This window comes from Nesoenas mayeri (assembly GCF_963082525.1).
Source record: "Nesoenas mayeri genome assembly, chromosome: 5".
Lineage (NCBI taxonomy): Eukaryota > Metazoa > Chordata > Aves > Columbiformes > Columbidae > Nesoenas > Nesoenas mayeri.
This window is the reverse complement of record NC_137548.1, coordinates 34,131,363-34,153,423: the sequence shown is the minus strand read 5'-3', so window position 1 is coordinate 34,153,423 and position 22,061 is coordinate 34,131,363. Positions and strand designations below refer to the sequence as shown.

The following is a 22,061-nucleotide window of genomic DNA, read 5'->3' as shown; positions in this document are numbered from 1 at the left end:
GTATTCTATCAGTCAAACCTCCATTTATTTGTGTGTTCATGCACGCACATGAACTTCTCAAAGAAAACTTGTTAAAGAAAAAATAAAGATACCTGGGATGTACATCTCTGAAGTAGAATTCAATCAGGAGATTGGTTTAACAACATAATTGCTACAGATAATATCACAGACTACATGACATGTGGTCTTGTGTATATATTAATGTATTTGTGTATCTTAAACCACAGTGACCTTCAAGCTCTATGCTAGGAATGGGCTTAAAACTTACTCAGAAGAATGTCACCTACTGAATCACTGATGTAATCTCCAGGAGTATATGGGGCTTTTCCTTTTACTTGGAGGTCTTCAGCAAAGCAAAAGTCAGGTTTGTACAGCTCCTGTTGCGATAATGATAGTTAACACTGCCTCTGAGAAAATCCTAATGAGTTGCATCCTTTGCAAAACTGATCATTTTGGAGACCTAAAGAGAAATGTTCCCTGCTTGTTGGCAGAGAATTCTTCGAATACCTGAACCCTACCAGTTAGTCTCAAAATTGAGGACACAGTCTGTGAAGCCTGTCTGGATCTTGGTATGAGGCACAGGAGCATTATAGTGCCTAAGTAATTTTTAGGAACATAAACTGAGCTCTCAAAATAAGCTCTTGACAATGCAGCAACTGAAGTGCTCTGTGACCCAGTACTTTTGTACTGCTCTGTTGAGCATATTTCTCAACAAAGATGACTTGGTCAAACTGTAAGTTACAGGACAAGGGGTGAATTTGCCCTTTCAGATTTTCTGCCTGGTCATTTCTCTTCAGAAGTGAAGGAGTTGTCAAGGTTGAGTTGGAAGACCTCTCAGAAACTTGCAATTATGATACCAGGCCCATGGAAACAACTGGGGGTCGTAATTTCTTGCTCCTGGACAGCATAAAGTACCTAATAAGCACAGAAGCTTTAAAATAATAATCGTCAACGTGGGTGTCTCAGTTTTGTGCCCGCAGCTCAGCATCGTGCAGACACCTCCACCTGCGTGTACCACGGGGGCTGCACCTTCCCGTCAGTCAGGCCTCTCCTCAGGCCCCGGCGCTGGTTACGGAGTGGGCTCGTGCCGACCGCCGCCTGCGGACCGATTCGCCACCGCGAGCGCTCGCCCCACAGCCCCGTCTGTGGCCGCAGGTGGCGGCGCGGAGGGGCCCCCCCGACATCCCAAACCACCTCGGCCCCCCTCCACTTCGTCGGCCGTTGGCGAGCCAGCCAATCAGCGCGCGCGTGTCCAGGGCGCGCGTGGGTCCACCCGCAGTCACGTAGTCCCGGGGGACCAGACGGGCCTGGCAGCGTCCGGCGCTGTTATCGGCGAGTGTGGCTGCGATGCGGCCGGGGTTTGCCCAAAAGCTTAGCTGCTCTTGTCCCGCCCCGGCACGGCCTTGCCAGGTGCCCGGCAGCGGCTGTGCTCGGTCTGCGGGGCCGCGCTCCGGCGGCGTGCCGGCTGCTGTGAGGCACGTGTGAGCCCCGGAGTGTCAGGTCGCCGTGGGGAGGGGGCTCCCCCAGGCGGGAGGGCCTGCCCTGCCGAAGTTGTGCCCTGGAAAAAGTTGCGGCCGCTTTTGAGCCAGGCAGTGTGAGCAGGAGAGAGCGTTTCAGTACCTGGTAAATCCGGTGGCTTCAGAGAAGAGCAGCCCAGTAGCTCAGTACTTCCTCCTGCCGATAAGATCTTCGCCTGCGCTCGTCACGGGTGGCGGCTGCCGCCGCTGTCCCACTTGAGCTGGTTTCAGACTCCTTCCGAGGCGAGAGGGGGAGCGAGAGGAGGCGATGCGCGGGGCTGCGCTGCCCTCCCCGGCCGCCTCCGCCCCGCGTAGCCCCGCTCTCCGCGCTGCTGGCAGAGCCGGGCGGCGGAGCCGCGGCTGGCACCGACATGGGAACCTTAGGGAAGAGGAGAGAAAACCAGTGAGTTCCTCGTTGCTGTTTTATTCTCCTGCGGCGGCGGCGGGACGGTGGCTCGCCGCGGGGCAAGCTGCGGTCGGCGGCGGCGGCTTTCGGGACAACACGGCGCCGCGCCCAAGAGCTTGACGTGCCCCCCGGGGCGGTGGGGACAGGTGCGATGTGCTGCCGCTGTGTTGGCCCCGCGGCGGGGCTGGCGTGGGCTTCCGTAGGGTGCGGGGACGATCGTCAGGGTGGTTGGGGCTCGGCGGGGGCCGGGTGGGAAGGAGAGGGGAAGAGAAGCGGAGGAGGGAGTGGTGGACGGAAGATTTTTTTTCCAGCTTTTTGAGTGCAAGTGTGCGCCGGGAAAGTCGGTCAGTACCGGCTGGAAAGAACCTCACGTTACGGTTCAAGGGTGACGGCTGAGCGAGAGGGGCGGCTCGGCCCTCGCCCGGGCTCCGGTTACCTGCGGCACCGCCGGGGGCCTGCTGGGAGGCGCCGAGCGAGGGGCCAGAACCGGGGAGTGAGCCTGCCTCCTGCTCGCCGGGGAATCGCCGCCTGCCCCAAGTGTCAGTTCACGAACTGACGGCCGTTTCTGTGTGCTTTCTTTCTCTCCGCCATACAACGTGCAGGGGAAATGCAGGGTGTACGAACACCGCCCCCCCCCCCAGCTTTAATCTATTTTTCATGTCAAGTAACTGCTGTAAGGGGATCTGTCCTAATTAATGATTAGTTTCCGATGTGTCACCGGCCGACTTTTGCCTACCCAGTGTTGCCAAGTCGGCCACAGTGTTATTGTAAACTTTTTGGGGGTGTGGACACCTTGATGTTTCTATGCTCTGTTGCCAAGACCTAAAATATCTTCTGCGTAACGCCTACTTTATTACTACTGCATTGCTAGGATCTGCCCTGCGTTGAGGAGGTGATGGAATGAAGTTAGGAGAGGGTTTCAAGCCTGTAAAAAGAAAACCCTGAAAACTGATCTGACCCTTGCTCTCTTATATGAGAACAGGAAGTCGGATCACAAAGAGGGAAATTTAGAGAAAGGGGGAAGGGAACATTCTTTGCATAGCCGCTGTCAGCTTCGCTAAGCCGGAGCTGAGTGATGGTCGCTACCTCTTCAGGGTCAGGCTTGTATTTTCCTGACTTTGGAACTATGGAGGCCTGAGGCCAGTGTTTGCTTGTAAGTGACATGTGCAGTTTTGTGGCTTTCCCAGTAGAAACGTAAGATGAGGCTTAAAATTCGCTGGAATGAGTTAGGGTCCAGTCTGTCTTCATAAGGCATGTGTAATTCCAACTTTGTCCAGGAACAGACATCTCCATATGGAGATGTTTGTGTCTTTACCGGCGCTATGCACACTGGATACATTTCTATGCCTTTTCTTCCCAGGACTGTCAATTTATTATTAGAGTCTTGCATAGCGTTCCAAGAAAAGTTGTATGAAAGCTTAAGATAGCATCTCAAAGATACTGGACTCACTTCTTTAGGAAATCTGTGGAGTGTAAATTGTTCCTGCAATAAACCCAAGTTTCTTTGAAACAGCAGTGGTTGTTACTGTGTTGTGAACTGTATGGTTATACTCTCCAGTCAGATTTTGAAGTGGTTCCTGTTATTTGCAGGCAAAAGCATTTCAGCACTCTTCATCGGTATAAAAATGTGCCTGTTTACTATTTCATGCAAAATTATGAACTTGTATGCAAACAGTGAATGGCCTTTAATATTACCTGTAAACATACACATTATTTAAATCTAAGCTATTATATGATGAAAATACAACCCTAAAACTAGGTGTGTGCTTTATTTTGGTCACTTACCTTTGCTATTAAAGACACTAATTTAGTAATGTATGCAATTTTAAGCAAGTTAGTAGAATATAGTAGTATAGAATGGATGCAAATTAATATTTTTTTGTTTTGGTTTGGTTTTTAATTGTGAAATACTCCACTGTGAAGTTGCACTGATATTTTGTGATAATAGTGATCTTCCAAGTGAAATTAGTAAAGCTAGTCTGGCCTTTTCCAATGTGTGTAATATTTGATTATAGTTATAATTTTTTCTCCTTTACTATGAGTGGGCACAGAAATATGTGGTGGTAGCTTACTGCATAATGATATTCTTGTTATATAGTTTGAGGGGTTCGTATGCTTGTGCTGAAATTGTAATGTAAACATAAACCCCCAACAAAGAAACAAGACTTTTGGTAATCTTAACAGATCATTCAAGGAGCTCTGTAACAGTGTGCTCTACAATCCACATTTACACCCAAAAAAAAAAAAAAAAAAAGTCATTTATTGAACAGTCTCTTTGGTGTGCGTATTAAGTGGGAGGGTTACATCTTTAAGCACCTTAGCTACAGGGAGTTAATTGTCCTTTAAATCTCTTCTCCTTTCCCATGCAGTGTAAAATTTACCACTGGATCTTCTTGTATGTACTTCACTGTTGTGCTTTCTTTCAGGCAACCTGCCCAAGCATGCAGCACTGCCCCTGAACCAGCGCTTGAGCTGAAGCAGATCAGTCATTGTCCCAGCCTTTCAAATCTCACCCAGGGCACAATGGTACCATTGGGGCACTTAGCCAAAGGGGCCACTTTGGAAGATCTTCTTGAAACCTGCATTCAGTCTTTTGGTGAGTGTCTGGAGTTTTTTTTGTTTCTGTCCTGGCTACATTCAGATACCTTACTCGTGAATTACATTGATTTATTAGTGGAGTAGAAAGAATTTTCTACACTGTAGGTGACCACATATTTTTATAGGTTTGTGGATATGTTTATGCAAATGTGTGTAATATATGACAAGAGATGGATGTGAATGCTGCTCTTTCTGGAGAGAATAAGACGAACTCCAGTCATCTATGTATGCTTTCTGTTGTTCCTTCAAATACCGATTTGTAAATTTTAACAAGTGATTAGTATATTTTGCATATTGCAGCAATATTCTCATAGTGTTTGTGAACAATGTATTTATATTAAACATTTTGAAATGAGCAGGGCTATTTTTAAACTACGTGAAATAACATTGGGTTGCTTCTTGGATTATCAGTATAGATTTAAAGTTGCTTCTTTAAAAAAATGAATGAATGCAAACAAAAATCACAACTGTATGCCTCTTTGAGCCTATCAGTTATCTATTTGTCTTTTTACAATAAAAATTGAAATATGTGGCCAAGCACGACTGTTGCGTGAGCCCTGTATCCCTAGTTTCCTTTTCCAACTTTTTTATTAGTAAATGTGTTTCTTTTTGTATTATTAAAACATGTTTTTACTGAAGGGACTCAATGAATAATTTTCTTGTAAGTAGTGCATCTGTTCATTAGTGTTGTGTCTTTCAGTGCTATGAGCTATTCCTAAAGCATGAGGCAAATTCTTAGTTGTAGATTAGCCCTTAGAAAATAAATGTACTTGAACACCCACTAAGCTCTGAAATATTTTATCTATATAGTTAACTAGTAACACATAGTGCTGATCTAGTGATACAGCACATAAATACTGTATAAACAGTGACTAATCTTTCACATTCATTAGAAATGCTCTTTTTTTTTAAACTTTAAAGCCTTCTAATCAGCATGTGCAGAGAAATGCCTGTCTGCGAGAAGTTGGTGAAATACGTAATTGTCAGTAACATGTCATTTCAGCTTCTTTTCTTCTCAATTTAATTATTGTAAAAATCATATCCACTGAACTGCTATAAAGTCTTAATTTCTAAACAAATGTTGATTCATATTTTTGTAAGCTTCGTTTCACTGGGAGTGAGATAAGACATCAAAAGCCTGTGTAAGACCTTCATACAGTTTTAATATTGCGACTACCTGACCAGTTTTAATGTGTCCACATTTTTATGAAAAGAAAAAAAGGTATTAGAATTGTAACATTATAAAAACCCAGTAAAATTATTACGGTGATTGATTTCAGGTAGTGCAGGGGAAACCCCGAATGGCAGATTATTGTTGTCTTAATTGTATTAATACTTTTTCAATACTCTATGTATATCAGCATGCACATGCCTATGTGTTCTCAGATTCCTGAGCATCCATATATTATAAGGACTAAAGTGACAAAGAAAAGCAAGTGTTCCTGTTCAGTTCACCTATATATGTATGTGAATCTTTCTACAGGATTTCATACTTTGTTTAGAAAATTTACCATAGTCCACTAAATAGGGTTTTCTTGAACCTTGACAAGTGGTATGTAGGTCCAGCAAAGTGAATTGTAGTTCATCTGCAAATATAATCTTAAACTCACTAAGGACTGCTAGAATTATGGTGTGTGCTGCAGTTTAGATGCTTCATTGGACAATTAGTAGTAGTGTTTGTATTTGTACATTTTGTGTGACATTACGCATGTACTTTAAGCTATATTGGAATTTCCCAGTAGGGTGTTTAAATTGTGAAGTGCAACTATTACAACTATAGATGACCTACTTAATGAAGTTCCTTAAGGAAGGTTCTTGTAGCTACCAACAAAAACACTGTGCAAAGTTCGTTCACACCATTGTGCCAAAAGGAAGAGATGGAAAAAACTTGGATCTGGGAATCTGAGGGGGGATGGGAGTAGGGAGAAAAATGGTGGGGAAAAAGCACAGTTGCTGAATGGTTATAAGGAAACCAAGCGATTGAACAAGTTTCTTCTCAAGCATAGTACTAAAGCTGTTACCCTGTACTCTAATAGTCCTATTAAGACTGACATTATATCTTCAGTCTTAGATGTGCTGACCTCTAATATTTTGTATATTAGTCTAGAAATTCATTATTTTGATCTGAGCAAATTTTATTTCAAAACTAAAAATACAGAAACCACCAAGATATAAGCACAGCTTTCCTTTGTATATTTTAAGTTTACTTTCTGGAAAAAGCCCTTGATTCATTTGCTATCTAGACATAAGAAAAACAATAGGTACTCGATAGATGATGATGTATCACATTTCAGAATATATACTGCATCATGTTAATATTATACCGCACTTGCTAATATTACATGTACAATTACAAACACAGTTTGTGTTTAAGGTATGCAGCTGAGTTCGTTCCTGGACTCAATTATACAAGTTTGGAAAAAGCAAATGATGTGTTAGAGAATCTGCTGTCAACAGTGGTGTGTAAGGAGAAGTTGTCAGCCTTTTGCCATACATGTAGAGGATATAACAAGAAGGTCTAACTGAGAAAGTATTAAGAATTAATACACATTCACAGCTGTGAAGAATACAAGTGTAGTTATGTATCTTACAGTATGGATAAGAGGAAAAATGAGAAAGGGGGATATGCTAAGTTGAAGCTAAGAGTGAGAAGGCTAAGCTTTGCCACAGTGTTGTAAATGGATTCCAAAATGTTTTGTAGAAAGACAACTTTTGTTCAGAGAGCCAAGTTAATCCAAAACCTATGCTAGGGAGGTGGGGAACAAAGATTGGATCATGGAGCTAGTGATGTGGTCTATGGGTCTACAGCAATGCTGGATAGAAGATGATGCTAGAATGTGGACAGAATACTATGAATTAAAATGGTGGTGTTGCATCTGCTAATTCCAAAAGTAATGAATTTGGAGGCACTTTTTTTTTTTTTTTTTCTCAAAAAAGACCAAAAGCTTATTCAGTGTAATTAACTGAAACATCTACTTTGGGATGATTAATGTGTGTGCTCTTCACCTCTCAAATTTGGTCTTCTTTAGTTTAAACTGATGAATGACAGGCACATGCTTTAGTGATAGAAGCAGTGAGGGTCATATGAGGTAGTTCATGTAAATGATCACTACATCTGAGAGATCAGCATTACACCAGTGTTTATTCAGTAGCATGATGAGAAGGAGATGCTGAAAGTAGAGGTTTCTTCAAGTCCCATGAAAGGTTGCATCAGGATGGGTAAGATGAATCATCCAGCAAATTATGATAATTGCCCAAAGTAAAGGCAACAGAAAAGCCAGGATGTAAGCTGGAGCAAGAGTTCAGGAAAAACAGTATGATGAGAGACTGAAGACAGTAAGTGCTTTAGAAAGAAATACGGGTCTGGAGATTAGGAGAAAATTCACAGAGACTTGAAAACACTCTCCTCAGTTTAAAGAGAAGAGATTTGGTTATATATGACAGTGGTTCAAAACATGTTCTACATGACTTGGAAGACCTCTCAACGTTGTCAGTAGCTATTGGATGCTGTTACTGCTGTGATCTGGATTGACAAGAAGAGCTGTAGAGCACAAGTAGTGTGTCACCTGTGGTTGCCTTAGAAAAGAAGATGAACTGTAGCATATAAATGGAGCTGATAATAGCTTCTAAATAGGAAAAGGGGTGGTGTGGATAGAAAGAGAAGTCATAATAGGGAAGTGGAGAAAAAGAGAAATCAAAGAAGAGAGGAGAGCGCATAGACAGGAAGAGCAGGAGGTAAAATGATTTAAAAGACTAGAAGGCTGTAGAAAGGTTAGATTCAGTGAAACTTATCAATTTCTAGTTTTGAACAGAAATGCCATAAAGAGAAAATTAAATGTTCATCACTCCAGGTGATTCTGGAGTGGAATTGTAAGTAGAACAGTGACTTTAACCCACTGCATTCATGTTTTTAGTATATAAAATGCCTGGAAAAGAGTGTATTTTTGACTGGCAGACAGTCCTCTGAAAGTCAGTATGGCGTTGTCTCTTACTCTGTTGCTAGTTGTAAAGACACCCTATCGGCTTTGCTGTTGAAACCAACAGACTAGGGTCTAGTTTGCCGGTCCACAGCCATATTAACTACTTAATGCTGACAGTTCAGTAGAACACAGAAAACATACACTTAGTAACACGGCCACACAGCCCTGCTTTTTGCTAGTTGTTCTTATATTAGCCTTTGTAAGACTGCATAAATGCACGTTAACATAAATTTAGTCCAGAAAGTGTTACAGATCAGAGAGGAAAAATATATTAGCAGTGTTCAGTTCACTAGATATCTTCATTTGTTTTCTGTAGATCTGCTAATTATAGAAATGAAATAATAATTGTTCATAACACTTTTCACTCTAGGCTATCCTCATGCTACTGTGAGCTTGATGTTCTGATGATGTGTTAGCAAGTCAGTTTCTATTCTAGCAGATATTTTTTCCATTTGTATCTTCACTATATGTTTGTGCATGGTAAGAGGTCCCTGTTTCTTTCCTTTGACTGTCTTTGTTTGATAAATGTACCTTTTTTTCTAATCTGCACTAAAGTTTAAGTGTGCTTATTTTTTTAAAGAAATACACCTTTCAAAGATTCGATGAACTATTTTCACAGTCATTCGAGGTTAGACCATGTAGAGTCTGAAGGCCTTTTCCTTGCTCATGCAAAAGTTTTGTTTAAATTGTTTTTACAGGTGTTTAAAAATTGTTCCATTTGGGAAAAAAACACATGTTTGGCATACTGTCAATTTACTATCTCCTTGCTTTGTCTGCAGTAAAGTTCATAAACATTACCTAGAACTACCAAACAAATGATTCCAAGAGCACACTTGAAAGTTGAAATTTATACAAACACTTGTGGCTTCCTGAAAATGTCTGAGGGACATTTAAGAGCTGAGAAATCACTAAGATCTCAACATTTTAATATTATGAAGGTACTTCTGTTCTTAACTTTTGAGCATCATCTCTTACTCATTCACCTCTTACATTTGAGTACTATAAACATGTTTACTGTAGCACACAGAAAACGTATGCTTATCTGGCAATTCAGGCACTTCAGTTGCTACATGAGTGTGCTCAGTGGAAAAAAGAAATCATGAAACATCATCTTTAAATGCATGTCACCATGCAGTGTCCCTATGTCTGCTTTCTTAAGAGAAATGTAAGTAAAGGGCTTTAGGAAAGCAATCAAAATATTTGCCAAAGCATGTAGCATAATTCTATGTGGAAGCTCAGTCATGATTAACTGTTTGGTAAAGAGTTAGTTGTTTATACCACTATGTCAATCTTCAATTAAAAAAAAAAAAATTAAACCCATGGCTACTACATTTCAAAGAAGTTAAAATATAATAACCTCAAAGATTAGCAATGTTCTTAATAGAATTTACGTGAACCTAGTGCAATTTGCTACTTCTTCTGGTTGTAAAACTCTTAGATAGCCAGGTCTAAGAGTAGGTTGTGATGTAAATTGTTCTGCAGTGTTGTTGCCTCAACATGTGATGAAGTGAGATGTTTGTAAACAAACCTTAGAAATGCTGGAAACCACTTCCAGATTGATCTGGATGAAAGATGCTATGGAATTGTTTTGACAGAAATCTGGCAAAGGTGCTGGTGCTGGTTGCCTCTTAGGTGCTAGCTGCCAAAGACTGTACAAGTTAATAACAGTTAACTTTTTCTAGAATAAAAAATAGCTACATTAGCACAGCTGTCTAGTTCTGTGAACTGATAATATTTTTATAGCTCACTTTTGTATCAATATCATGCAAAAAAATATTGAGTCTTATGAGTTCTTTGAGAGCCCGGAAACTGTTGCATGCATTTTACAAACAATTAAATCATTAGGATAACAGTAGCCATCTTCTCCTCTGAAATACAGAAAATCTGAGTTTTATCCAGTGTTTCCCCTTTTGGTTATCTAGAAAAAAGCACTCTATGCTTAAGGATATTCTTCCAAACTAGTTAAAACGTACAATAACTAGTAAAACGATCACAGTTCAAGTACTGAGTTTATCCTTTTACCCAATTTACCATATATCCAATTCTACCATGGAATTCTGACTCAAAAGCAGTTACATCTTTCAAGGCATATGCACACCCACAGAAGGCAACTTTGTTCATTTACTTTTTTTCTGTTAAGTTTTCCTGAACAGTCATTTGTTTTTACCTCATGCTCCCCAAACTTGCAGGGTTCCACCCCTCACCCCTGAAGCCCAGGCTGAATGTTGAGGTCTCCAGTCCCCTCAAAAGTAGTTACACTTTGTTCATGGTGTTGTTCCATATTAAAATGTTGTTGATCATTGTGTATTAAGTAATATGGGTGCACTTTGGTCAAATACAGTGCAGAAACTTTAGTATTGCTTGGCAACAGAAACTATGCTAATGATCAATTAATGACATTGTGGGAACAGAAGAGTCATTACTGCTCTGTAGAATGCATGACATTGTGGGAACAGAAAAGTAGTTACTGCTCTGCAGAATACTAAGTGCTGTTTAGCTAACTATTAAAGTTAATTGTGATTGTACCAAAAGGAAAATAGGTTTCTTTTTTAGCCTGATGTCTGTGGAAAAAAAATTTCCCAAAGAGAAGAAACTTTAGATATATTTATCTATATTTTAAAGTTCTATTTAGCTAGCTTGACTTCAGTCTTTTCAATATAATTTTCCAAAGTCAAGAAATAAGTACTAAAAGATAATGACGAAAACTTAAGCTTTTTGCTATATAAAGCAGTCTCCCGCTTACTTATATTTACCATAGGCACATGTAAGAAAATTCTGTCTTCATACCTCTAAATATTACTTCAGAAAAAAAAAAATATAACTTTTATTTAGCAAAGCAAAAAAGCTTAGATAGCAGTATAAAATTATTCATTCTCCTGATAACGTTGCGTGAATTTAATTCTTTGTTCCTCTCAATCTATGTATGAAGTTGAAGCAAGAAATAAGTCAGTAGTTCTTTAGGTTTCCCTGTGCATTTTACTTTGTGTGTTATTTGGTTTGGTTTGTGTGTGTTTTAGCATGAAGTCTCTCGGTGTTTTGCTGTGTATTGCCAAGTGTGAAGAGGTATGTTTGCATTGCTTTTTAAAAAATCTGAAAAAGAAGGGTCTTCCCTTAGACTGTTACATAGTTCAGTGGATCTTTCTGATATGCAAGACAGGCTAGAGATGAAAAGCTAAGATAACTTTCCAATCATGATACTACTTTTTTCCCACCTTACTGAGGTAAGAAGGTGCAAGTGCAACAGCTGGCAAAAGGCAGAGAGAAGAGAGTACCTGTTGGGAGCTATTAAGGTTTTACTTGGGTTGCAGATGACTTTAGGAATCCCCAAACACTGCAGTTTTAATACTCAAACATATAAAGAGGTCACATTAAGAAAAATTCAGTGCCTCCTGCCACCTATATTGTGATTAAAGATCATTTAGAGAAATGTCATAATATCTTTCTTTTGACATAAGGAACTCCTCTGGCAGAGTGCAATAGTGTGGGATGTCAAGAGTTTATTTTATATTTTAACGTGGTTTTTTTTTTTGGAAAAAGATTCACCTTTAAAATACTGACTTTGGGTCTGGGTGGGATTGTCTTCTCCCTTCCTCCAGGAGAATCAGTTGTGCTTAATGTTGATCTCCAGTATACAGTGTTATTCTTTTAAATGTATACATTAAAAAAAAAAAAAAAAGTATTTATTTAGGTTGAATAACATATAAATTTATCAGATACCTTAATTAGTAATATTAAGAAGTGCCCTAGTACTTAGGAGGCATGAGACTTTTGCTCTCTTCTAGACCAACTGATACAATGGGGCAAATAAAGCTTACAATTGAGCACATGTGGGAATGTTTCTCTGAAATTTTGGCATACTGCAGGTAGCTTGAATCAGCAACTGGGGAGTTTCTTCTGTCTGCAGATATTTGATAATGCTACCTGATGATTAGGTATGTTTTAAGTTTGGATTGAAGCTGTGGGGGGTTTCAAAACTTTGTTTTTTTTGGTCTGTGGTGAACAAGAGATATTTCAGTCTAAGGATGAACCGTTGTGGTTTAACTCCGGCCACCAGCCAAGCACCATACAGCTGCTCGCTTAGCCCACCCTCAGTGGGGTGAGGGGGAGAATCAGAAGGCAAAAAGTGAGAAAACTCATGGGTTGAGATAATGACAGTTTTATAAGTAAAAACCAAACCAACAAGCAAAAAACAACAAAAACACACACAAAACCAAACAAAACAGCCAACAATGACAAAATTTTAAAAAATAAAAAAACCCAAACAAAACCAAGAAAAACATGTGATGTGAAAATGCCTAATTGCTCATTGCCAGCTGACTGATGCCCAGCCAGTCCCTGAGTAATGGCAGCCCCAGCAAATTTCCATTCAGTTTTTCTTGCTGAGCAGGACATGATAAAGTATGGAGTATCCCTTTGGTCAGCTGTCCTGGTTATGTCCTATCCCACCTTCTTGCCCACTCTCAGCCTACTTGCTGGTGGGGCAGTGTGAGAAGGCATGCCACAACTGCTGGGTTAGAAGCTAGTTTGCCAGAGCGTGTGTAAACACTAATTCCAGAAATATATCCAGAAGTTAGAGCAACAGCTAGGAAGCTGAGGTATGTGAGAGAGGGAATCCTGAAACAGTAAGTCAGAAATATTAGAGCTGGAGTAGAGTTGGAGTATGCACCAGTAATGAAAATCAAGGCTGGGAACAGGGATCTAAGCAATCTGCAACATCTTCAAGTCCCTGAGAGGAAAGCAGCTTTCATGTCTGCTGGTCCATTACAGTTTGAAACTTGGGATGGGGCTGACATCATGCTTCCTTGCATCTGATGACTGGCTGCCCCAGTCACACAGTTAGAGAGAAGCTTATTATAAAACACTGCAGTTGTGGGATGAGTAAGTTCTAAGCAAGCAGCTGGGTTCAGTGGTCAGATAGAAATACAGGCCTTGGAAGTTTCTGACTCTGTTCTGGGAGTCTTGTTTGTTTTATCCATCAGTGCTTATGCCAGCACAGCCATGTTGCCAGGCATTACACTTGAATTATTAAAAAGTTGCCTGCAGCTAAAAAGCTGCATATGGCTCCAGTATCATGATTTACAGCTTTGATAAAACCTTGAATGCTCAAGTTATGTTTTGTAGAACTTGAAAAAAAAAAAAAAGACTATTTGATTTAAAAGTTCCCATCTAAGTTTGCTGAAATCAATATTTTAAACATGCTGTAGAACAATGTGTGTGTGTGTGTGGGTCTTAAGTTTTTATCTTGTTCTGTGTACTTGATCTGAATTTTCAAGACTAATGGAATGCTTTCCACCCACACCTCATTTGGTTTCTCTCGAAGTACATTTTAATTTCTCAAAATCATCCCATTTCCCCTTGACAAGAGCTTTTATCTTCTTGTTTTTGTCTCAAAGAGTTACCCACCCAGAGCTCTTTCTGCAAGATGTAGCTTTCCAAAAGCTGTTTCTGAGAGAGGGTAATGGCTTTCCCTTGAGGTTTTTTCTCCCCTAATGTTCCCTACCCTCACACAGAACAATCTTATTATCCTTTTTGGATGCATATTAGATTCACTTGTGTCTTGGATATATGTGCATTGTTAATGAGTACTTGGAGTAACAGCAGTGAGTTCCCCCCACCCCATTCTGCAGGGAGTTTGAAGGCTTAGAGAAATGTCAGGTTTATAGGGTTTCTTCCAACACCTGTGTTTATTTGGCTCGTTTAGGGTTCTGTTGGTGCAGAATCACAAAGAAGTGTGGTTCTTTCCTCCCTGAAAAATACTGATGTCTTCTCATTTTAATTTTGGAGGTTTTTCCTCCTTAGACCAATTACTTGTGTAAATAAGTTTATGTATGACTCAATAGTTACAAGCATGTGTGGACAATAAGCCAATTAAAAAAACCCAAACACTTTAGTGTAATTCCCTGAGTATTTTCATGCTCTCTGCTAATAATTATAGCATTCTTTTTGCATGAGAGGGAACACCAGCCTCCTGTATAGATGTAAATGTAAGCTGGAGAGCTCAGGATTCCACCTGCTTTCTTCTGCACCTAAAATTAAAGCAATCATGCTTTTACTTAATTAGTGTGTCATCTTTATAAGGACATTGTAATTCATTTATGTTATTTCTGGAAGATATTAAGTACTTAAAATAATGATCTGAAATAAAGAAAAATTCACTAAGGACAGCCACGAAGTTCTACACTTAGGGTAATCTGTTGTAAAAAGAGTACGACAGAGTCCTTGGTATCCAGCATTTCTGTAGAAAAGGATCTAAATGTGAAGATGGATTTTGAAACTGAAAAAGACTTAACGTACCACCACAGAAACTCTAAGGAGATAAGAGAGATGTGTGTGCTCATTTTTATGTATATATGTATATACACATTATATATGTACATTTACATAGTAAAAAAAAAAAAAAAAAAAAAGTATTATGTACAAGACATTAAAAATAATACTCTGACTCTGACACTAAGACCTCCTGTGGAGTACTATATTCAGGTTTGCTTCCTTAAGGTGCAAGCTGCAAAGGGTTCAGAAAAGGACACTAAAGTTGGACAGAGATCTAGAAAACCTGGTTTCTGAGGAAAAAAAGAAAAAAGACAGATTTGATGTTTCCTAGCTCAGAAAAGAGGTAATGTAAGCAATCCTTAAAGAAAGAAAATATGTTAAAAAGGGAAAGAGAATGTTTATTCTGTCTGCTAGGGGCCAGGCATAATGGGTTTAAAGCTGCCGAAGTTGCCTGAAGTATTTGCTTAGACAGTAAGGAGAGCTCAACAATGATGGAGATGCTCAAGTGTGGGAATAAGTCACCTACAGAGGCTGTGAAATTCTTGTAGCTGTTGAATTTTAACAACAAATTAAACTGGTTCTGAAGCATACTGTCTTCAAGGAAGCTTATTCTGCATTGGAGCAGGGGAATAGAGTACATTAGCTTCTAGCTCTGATTTCTGCCATCAACAGAGCATTTAGCTGTCACTGAAAAATAAAGGCTACTTCCAACTCAAAAAGTAAACCCCCTAGTTTAAGTTGAATCTGCTTGCTGACCGTTGTGGTTTAACCTGGCAGGCAGCTAAACACCCCACACAGCTGTTTTCTCACTACCGTTGCAGTGGGATGGAGGAGAGAATCAGAAAAAAGGTAAACCTCATGGGTTAAGGTAAAGATAAATCAATAGGACAGAAAGTGAAAATAATAATAATAGAATATATAAAACGAGTGATTCATAGTGCAATTGCTCACCACCCATCAACCAATACCCAGCCAGTTCCTGAGCTGTGGTAACCCCTCCTCCTCTGGCCAAGTCCTCCTAGTTTATATACAGGGCATGGTGTCATATGGTATGAAATATCTCTCTGTCCAGTTTGGGTTAGCTGTCATGATTGTGCCCTCTCCAGGGTTCTTTGTGAACCTCCTCACTGGCAGAGCCTGGCAAGCTGAAAAGCCCTTGACTTAGTATAAGCTCTACTTAGCAACAACTAAAACATCCATGTTTTATCAACATTATTCTCATACTAAATCCAAAACACAGCACTAGGCCAGCTATTGGGAAGAAAATCAACCCTATCCCAGACAAAACCAGGACACTCACCCTCAGTGATGGTGTCATAACTGATGAGCAGGATGGTGGCTTCTTATGAATCTGATTCTGACCAAATGTGATCAATTTAATTAACAGAGTTAGATGCCTACCTCTGTTATAGGGTACCAAATTTCAATGTGGCAATAGTAAGCCTGTAGTAAGAAGACTATTGTGTGTTGTGTAAGTTTTAAGCTGAAGAGGAACGGAGCATTTCTTATTTGTGAAGGGAAGTTCCAGGATGTACTAATGAAATACTCATGAAACATTTATTTCAATTTCTTTTAGACATTCTAAGGTTCTCTTGTAGTACTGTACCTTGCATGTTGTGCAGAGACATTGACTTATGGCTGTTTCAGTGCAGTCACTAAACCCTAGCATGGACTCCCACATGTACCTCCATGTCTCATACATGTCTGTGTATTTCATTGAGGTCTTTGAGACCTTAACAGCAACAATTTCCCAAGTTTTCAGATCACGTGCTGCTTTAATAATCTTTGCAGACATTTATAATACGATCCTCACACTGTCTTCTTTAAGGTACCAGAAAAAAAGCACTTTGAAGAATTCTCTGTAGCACATCAGTATAGCAGCAACCCAGGACCTTCAGCTTTGCACTTCGTGACATTGCCTGGCAGTTGCTTGGTGCTTTCTGCCATTTCATTGTTTTTGATGCTACTTTTTGATAACCACTGGTAGACTTAAGGAGTTTACAAAAAGTTATTCATGTTCTTAGTAGCTTAGTCACTGATCATGTGATGTCAGTGAGCTGTGATTCACTTCTGATTAATTTCAAATGTAACACTAGGTGATGGAGTTGGAACCTGCTTATGAAATAAAGACAAAACTTATGAAATAAAGGCCTCTTAGACTTAGAAAACCTAAGTTTTCTTTCTTGCAAAAATCAGTTCAGTTAAAACATCCTTGGCATTCTTCCTGTTGCCTTATCATTGCACTTATGAGTGGGAAGTTCTCAGTACAACGATCTTGTCTATTAAGCATACTGTTTCTGTTAAGTATGTTTTCCACAGGCTTGGTAGCCATCAGGACCTGGTGAAAATCAGGCAGTTTGCTTTTAAAGCCTCGCTTATTGGCTTTCAAGTGCTTTGTTTCTTTCAACTATTTGTGGAATAAGTGAGACTTAAGTTTTTTCTAAATCACGGACTACAGGGGGCCACCAAATGGGTCATGCAGTAGGGTGCCTGATGGGCCTAGATTAGGATGTTCTTACCCTTATGTGTTCTGAGTCTCATGTATGTGATAAAACTTTAGTAGTCGTAACTTTTAGTGGCTTTGTGTTACTATATAGATAATAAAATATTTAGCCCTAAATGTCTTTGTTCATTCACTTATGTAGTTAAGACTGGAAAAGTATATTCAACTCTTGCTTCCTTGTTTATTTCAGAGAATATTATTAAAACATCATAGTATTATACAATAAGGGCATTTACAGGAGGAAAAGCATGTAACCAGTGGATTTTTTGCATTTTGATGCAGTGCAACAAAGCTAAGGCTTATGCAATGTTTTGCAACTTTCTTTAAGGTAAATTGACTAACTGAAACACACCCATTGCACTTCATTTAGTATTCACTCAGTGGGTTTCGCGCAGCGGGGTGTGTGGTTAGAAACAGGTACACAAACGGAAGTGAAAAGGAGTCTCAAAGTTTTAAAACAAACTGCTGGAGGTTCAAGAGAATGCTGCAAAGGCATTCAGAGACACTCTTGCAAGAGTCAGGAAACCCCTGTTATTGGCTCCACCATTTGCACAAAGATAATTTACCATAATTTTTGTTACTTCCTTAGACAGAGCTATGTTTAGCAGGTTAGCTCTCCAGAAAGAAGTGATCTAGTGGTCAGAGATGGGAAAGACCAAATGACAGTTCTGAAACCAAAACTGAGCTGGAGTCTCTTCTCACCCAAGGCCCGTTTTTACCAGTTTAACTCTACTGATTTTTTTGAATTATGACTTTGTGACACAAACGGAAGAGGAATCAGACTCAATATTTTTCTTTTTAGCAACATTTGCTGTATCATGGTGTATGCACTTGAAAAGGGCTTCCCTTTAAAATTGGGCAAGAAGATAACATTGAATATTTGATAGTGCATGTGTTTGTAAAAGCATATGCTGCTACAATTCCATGTAAGCTTGCTGTTCAGTGCTGAACTTTACTGAGAACCTTAAGATTTTTTTTTGCAGCAGGATGTTTATTCTGGTTTTTAAACCATCACTAATACAATGTTTTCCTTTGTGGAGATGAGCCTTTTAGCTGGGTGAGAGAATGGATAGCACAAAACTTAGTAGTGCTTTAATGTCTGCAAAATAATTGCATGTGTCATAATGAAGTGTCTCTCTGTTGTGAGATAATTAGGTCTGGATGTTGTGAAGCATAAATTCACTTTTATTATGCAAGACAATATTATACCAGACATGTGTTGACCTAATCACTAACAGTAGGCAGAACATACTGTTTTTCTCTGCATCTTTTTAAAGTGGAAAAGAGACCTTTCTAGAGGACAAATTCAATCTGGAACCTGGTGCCACATGGTACCTGTGTTGTTTTGTGGCAGAGGATTTTGGAATACGCACAGAGGAGAAACTGCGTGAGAGTTATTTGCCGTCTTTGTCAGCTGAAGATGATCTATATTGAGCACTTCTGAAAAGCTGGTGATTTAATTACAGCTATATGTGTGCACATAACCATTTGGCTTCCAAGCTAAGCATAGATTGAACTGCTTTTCTGATTAAACAAGAGCTGTTGGATGGAGGCACTGGCAGAACACCAACTTCTGTAAAATGAATGAAAATTGATACAGGCCTGTGTGTGCAAGGCTTCAAATAATTTTACTCTTCCTGAAGACACTGGAATAGTACAAAATGCCAAATACTAAAGGCAAGAATAAGTATTGATTCCTGATATTCCAGCCTTCCTCTGCAAATTTCCCACTTCTCTGGCTGAATACTTTGCTGTTTTGCCCTCATTGCACCTGCTGTAATATCTAGGCAGTTTGTATCCCAGAAAGATTCTTTAAGTAATGAATTAAACTATGTGAGAACAAAAACAAGGAGAGTGTAAACTTCAGTTCATGCTCTTAAACCGAGAACTTGTATAAGTCAAAAGGCAGCTCAAGAACTTTTGGTTACTTGGGGTCTATACTGCTCTCATCTGTGGGGCTGTAGGACAGGCAGACTTTCCGTTTCCCCAGAATGCTGTAGGGAGAACTGGTCCTTACAATTTAAGTTGTAACTACAGAAGGTAGATTCAGAAAATGGTGTCTCATGTTCAATGTTGCAGATCACCTCATGGAAAAAGTTCTCATTCTGGGCTTAATAGTGCTGAATGACTTGCTGCGTGTTCACATATACTCTGCCAGAATTTACTGATAAGGATTTCTCTTCTTTGTCTTGCCTGAGAGGCTGGCTGTAGTATTTCTAGACTGTTTATTGAGTTTCTTCCAAACTGTTTATACTTTTGCTAGGAGAATGAAGTTACCCATACCAGATATATGACACCCAGCATGTCCTCTGCTTTCAGGGCTTCAGTCAGCTAAAACAATAACTTCACTTGGAAACTACAGATCTAGGCCACTCTGAGTGATACACACCTCCCTACTAAACTCCATCTACTCTGCATGAAATAGAGTCAGTCTGTCTGCCAGCTTAGATTACACTAGATTTGATGGAAAGGCAGGGATCTCAAAGAATTGCTTGTGTAGAAGAGAGACACCCAGATTGGTGCCCACATTGGTGTAGGGGCAGCTGTGTGAGCCCTGCATTTGTTTCATTGGATTTGCTGTCTGGCCAGTCAGCGCAATGCAACCACAGCATGTATTGCTTTGGTGTAGCCGACAGCTGTAAGCGTGAGTGAGGAGTTATGGTATCGTTGTGGGGGAGAGAAGGAGAAGACTTTCAGGGAGAGCATAGTAATAAAAGGCATAAATAGGACTATTGTGGAGTGAAGAACAGGGGAGACAAATCTAGAGGAAGTCAGGCTTTGTTAGATCTACCGAAGATCTGATGTTTTGTTCAAAAGGAAAGCCCTGGGCTCTGGGGTTCTTTCTTCACATTTGGTACCTTCCTGTGGATAGGCATGGAAAGTCTTGCTCAATGACTAACATGAATTATATTGTTTTGCAAGTGGGCTGTTTCACGTTCATTTTTGGTGTTGCACAATCTAATTTTTTGTTTTGTTTTTTTTCCACTCTAGTAATAGATGTCATTTCATATGCTGCAAATCTACTGTTTCATCTACCTCTTCCATTTTGCATTATTGTGCGTTATTTCTGTATATTGTTCCTGTTATTGCTGTTTTAAGCGATGACTACATGTAACTTCATAGAGGACAATGTATTTAATATTATTCAAAAAGGTAATATTTTGTGTGTGTTTGAAAGGATGTCTAATTCCAATTCAAACTACTCTAGGTTCTCTCATGGCAGGCTATAGAAAAACATTGTCTATTAATACTTACAAACACTGTCCCTACTGTGTTTGTTACAGAAATGGAAACTTTTTTAAACTTCCTGCTACATTTGATGTCCTTGATCTTTTCTGAATGTGGAAAAAAACAAACCCACAAGACCCAGGAGACAGATGTAGTCTAAAAACCTTCCTCAAGTGAAATCCTTGTAACACATAGTTCAAGGAAATGTGGAAGGACATTTAGGTCCACCACCAGGAGTATGCATAGGTTAATATCTGGGCTTCTGCATACGTTATATCTCATTCCATGTGGGTCTAGCTAGAGATCCTAACCTGTGCATGTATTTTGGTGGTGTTTATGCCAGTTGTACAAAAAGCCCCACAAACACTTAAGAAAACCACCATTCTGTTTGAGAAGTTCAGTCATGCCACTGACTGACTGGTATGGATCAGTAACTGAATTCTTTTACTCCGCAATTCATTGATTTGTTTCAAAGGTTAAACTCATCTGCCTAAAGCTAAACATATAAGTGTATTGCTGGCCTGAGAGCATCATGTATTATTATCTGGATATTTTGAGTGTATTTGAAACACAGCTGCTTTTTTTCTTGACTTTTTTTTTTTTTTTGTTAGGGTCTTCCAAATCGTGTTGATGAAATATAGTTACTATATAGCTCTCTTCAGAAAGATGATGCACTTCCTAGGCTAGTAAGTTACTGTTATCTTTGAAATAGTGTAGGTGAACAGGCCTGATTAGAACTAGTATTCTGAAAAAGCCTCTTGCAAGTTGTTTACCAAGGTACACCAAGATTTCAGTATGAATATGTGTTCTTTTTTTTTCCAGATTTAGAAGGAAATGCATGTCAAAACAACCAGCTGCTAAAGATAATTCTGACCATGCATCAGTTTATCATCTCATCTGCAGACATGCTTCAGAAACTCATTGATCTATATCCTTTGTAATATTTACCTGCTGTTAGGGTAATATTAGATAACTTGACAACTTTGAAATGGGTAAGTAGAGGATATTTAATCTATGAGTGTATACTGTTCCACTAATTAAACAATATACTTGCTCTTTATAGTTTTTGGTTATATAGTTTATTTTTATTTGGTTTAGGGTTGGGGTTTTTTGTTTGGTTGGTTGATTTAGCTTATGATCCACAGAGAAAAAGCTGAAATTCCATTTCAGATTTTAACTAGGACAAATCACTCTCCATTGTCCATGGAGAGAGTATATAGCAGGTCTTAGATTAATGTATGCACCTCAGTTATGTACTGTGAACCTGGGCCTAAGTTTCAGTTATCTTTCTCTGTCTGCTATACAAGTAGAAGAGCAAAGAATAAAAGTGTAATTTTTTAAAATATTCTGATTATATGATCTGGAGATGAAAATTTTCAAGAAATATTTCTCACTCACACATTCAAAAGTACAATGCACAGAAATAAATCATAACCTTTTCCTTTCAGTTTGTTCCCATTTTGAGGTGACTGGCTGGACTTAAACGTGTGTTTCTGGCTCACGAGATTTTTCACAATGAAACTACTAGATCATACTGGCCATACAAGTCTACCTTAGGA

At 39.5% G+C, this 22,061-nt stretch overlaps 1 protein-coding gene across 1 annotated transcript in view; it reads left to right on the top strand.

Moving 5' to 3' along the window:
* Positions 1–1,888: 1,888 nt before the first annotated feature.
* RASGRP1 (RAS guanyl releasing protein 1) overlaps positions 1,889–22,061 on the top strand; it is a gene marked incomplete at both ends in the record, with an annotated part of 41,186 nt that continues 21,013 nt past the window's right edge. Inside the window, 3 exons of the mRNA XM_080345580.1 lie at positions 1,889–1,920; positions 4,350–4,519; positions 21,325–21,439. Coding sequence (XP_080201706.1) covers positions 1,889–1,920; positions 4,350–4,519; positions 21,325–21,439 — 317 coding nt within the window. The remainder of the gene's footprint in view (positions 1,921–4,349; positions 4,520–21,324; positions 21,440–22,061) is intronic.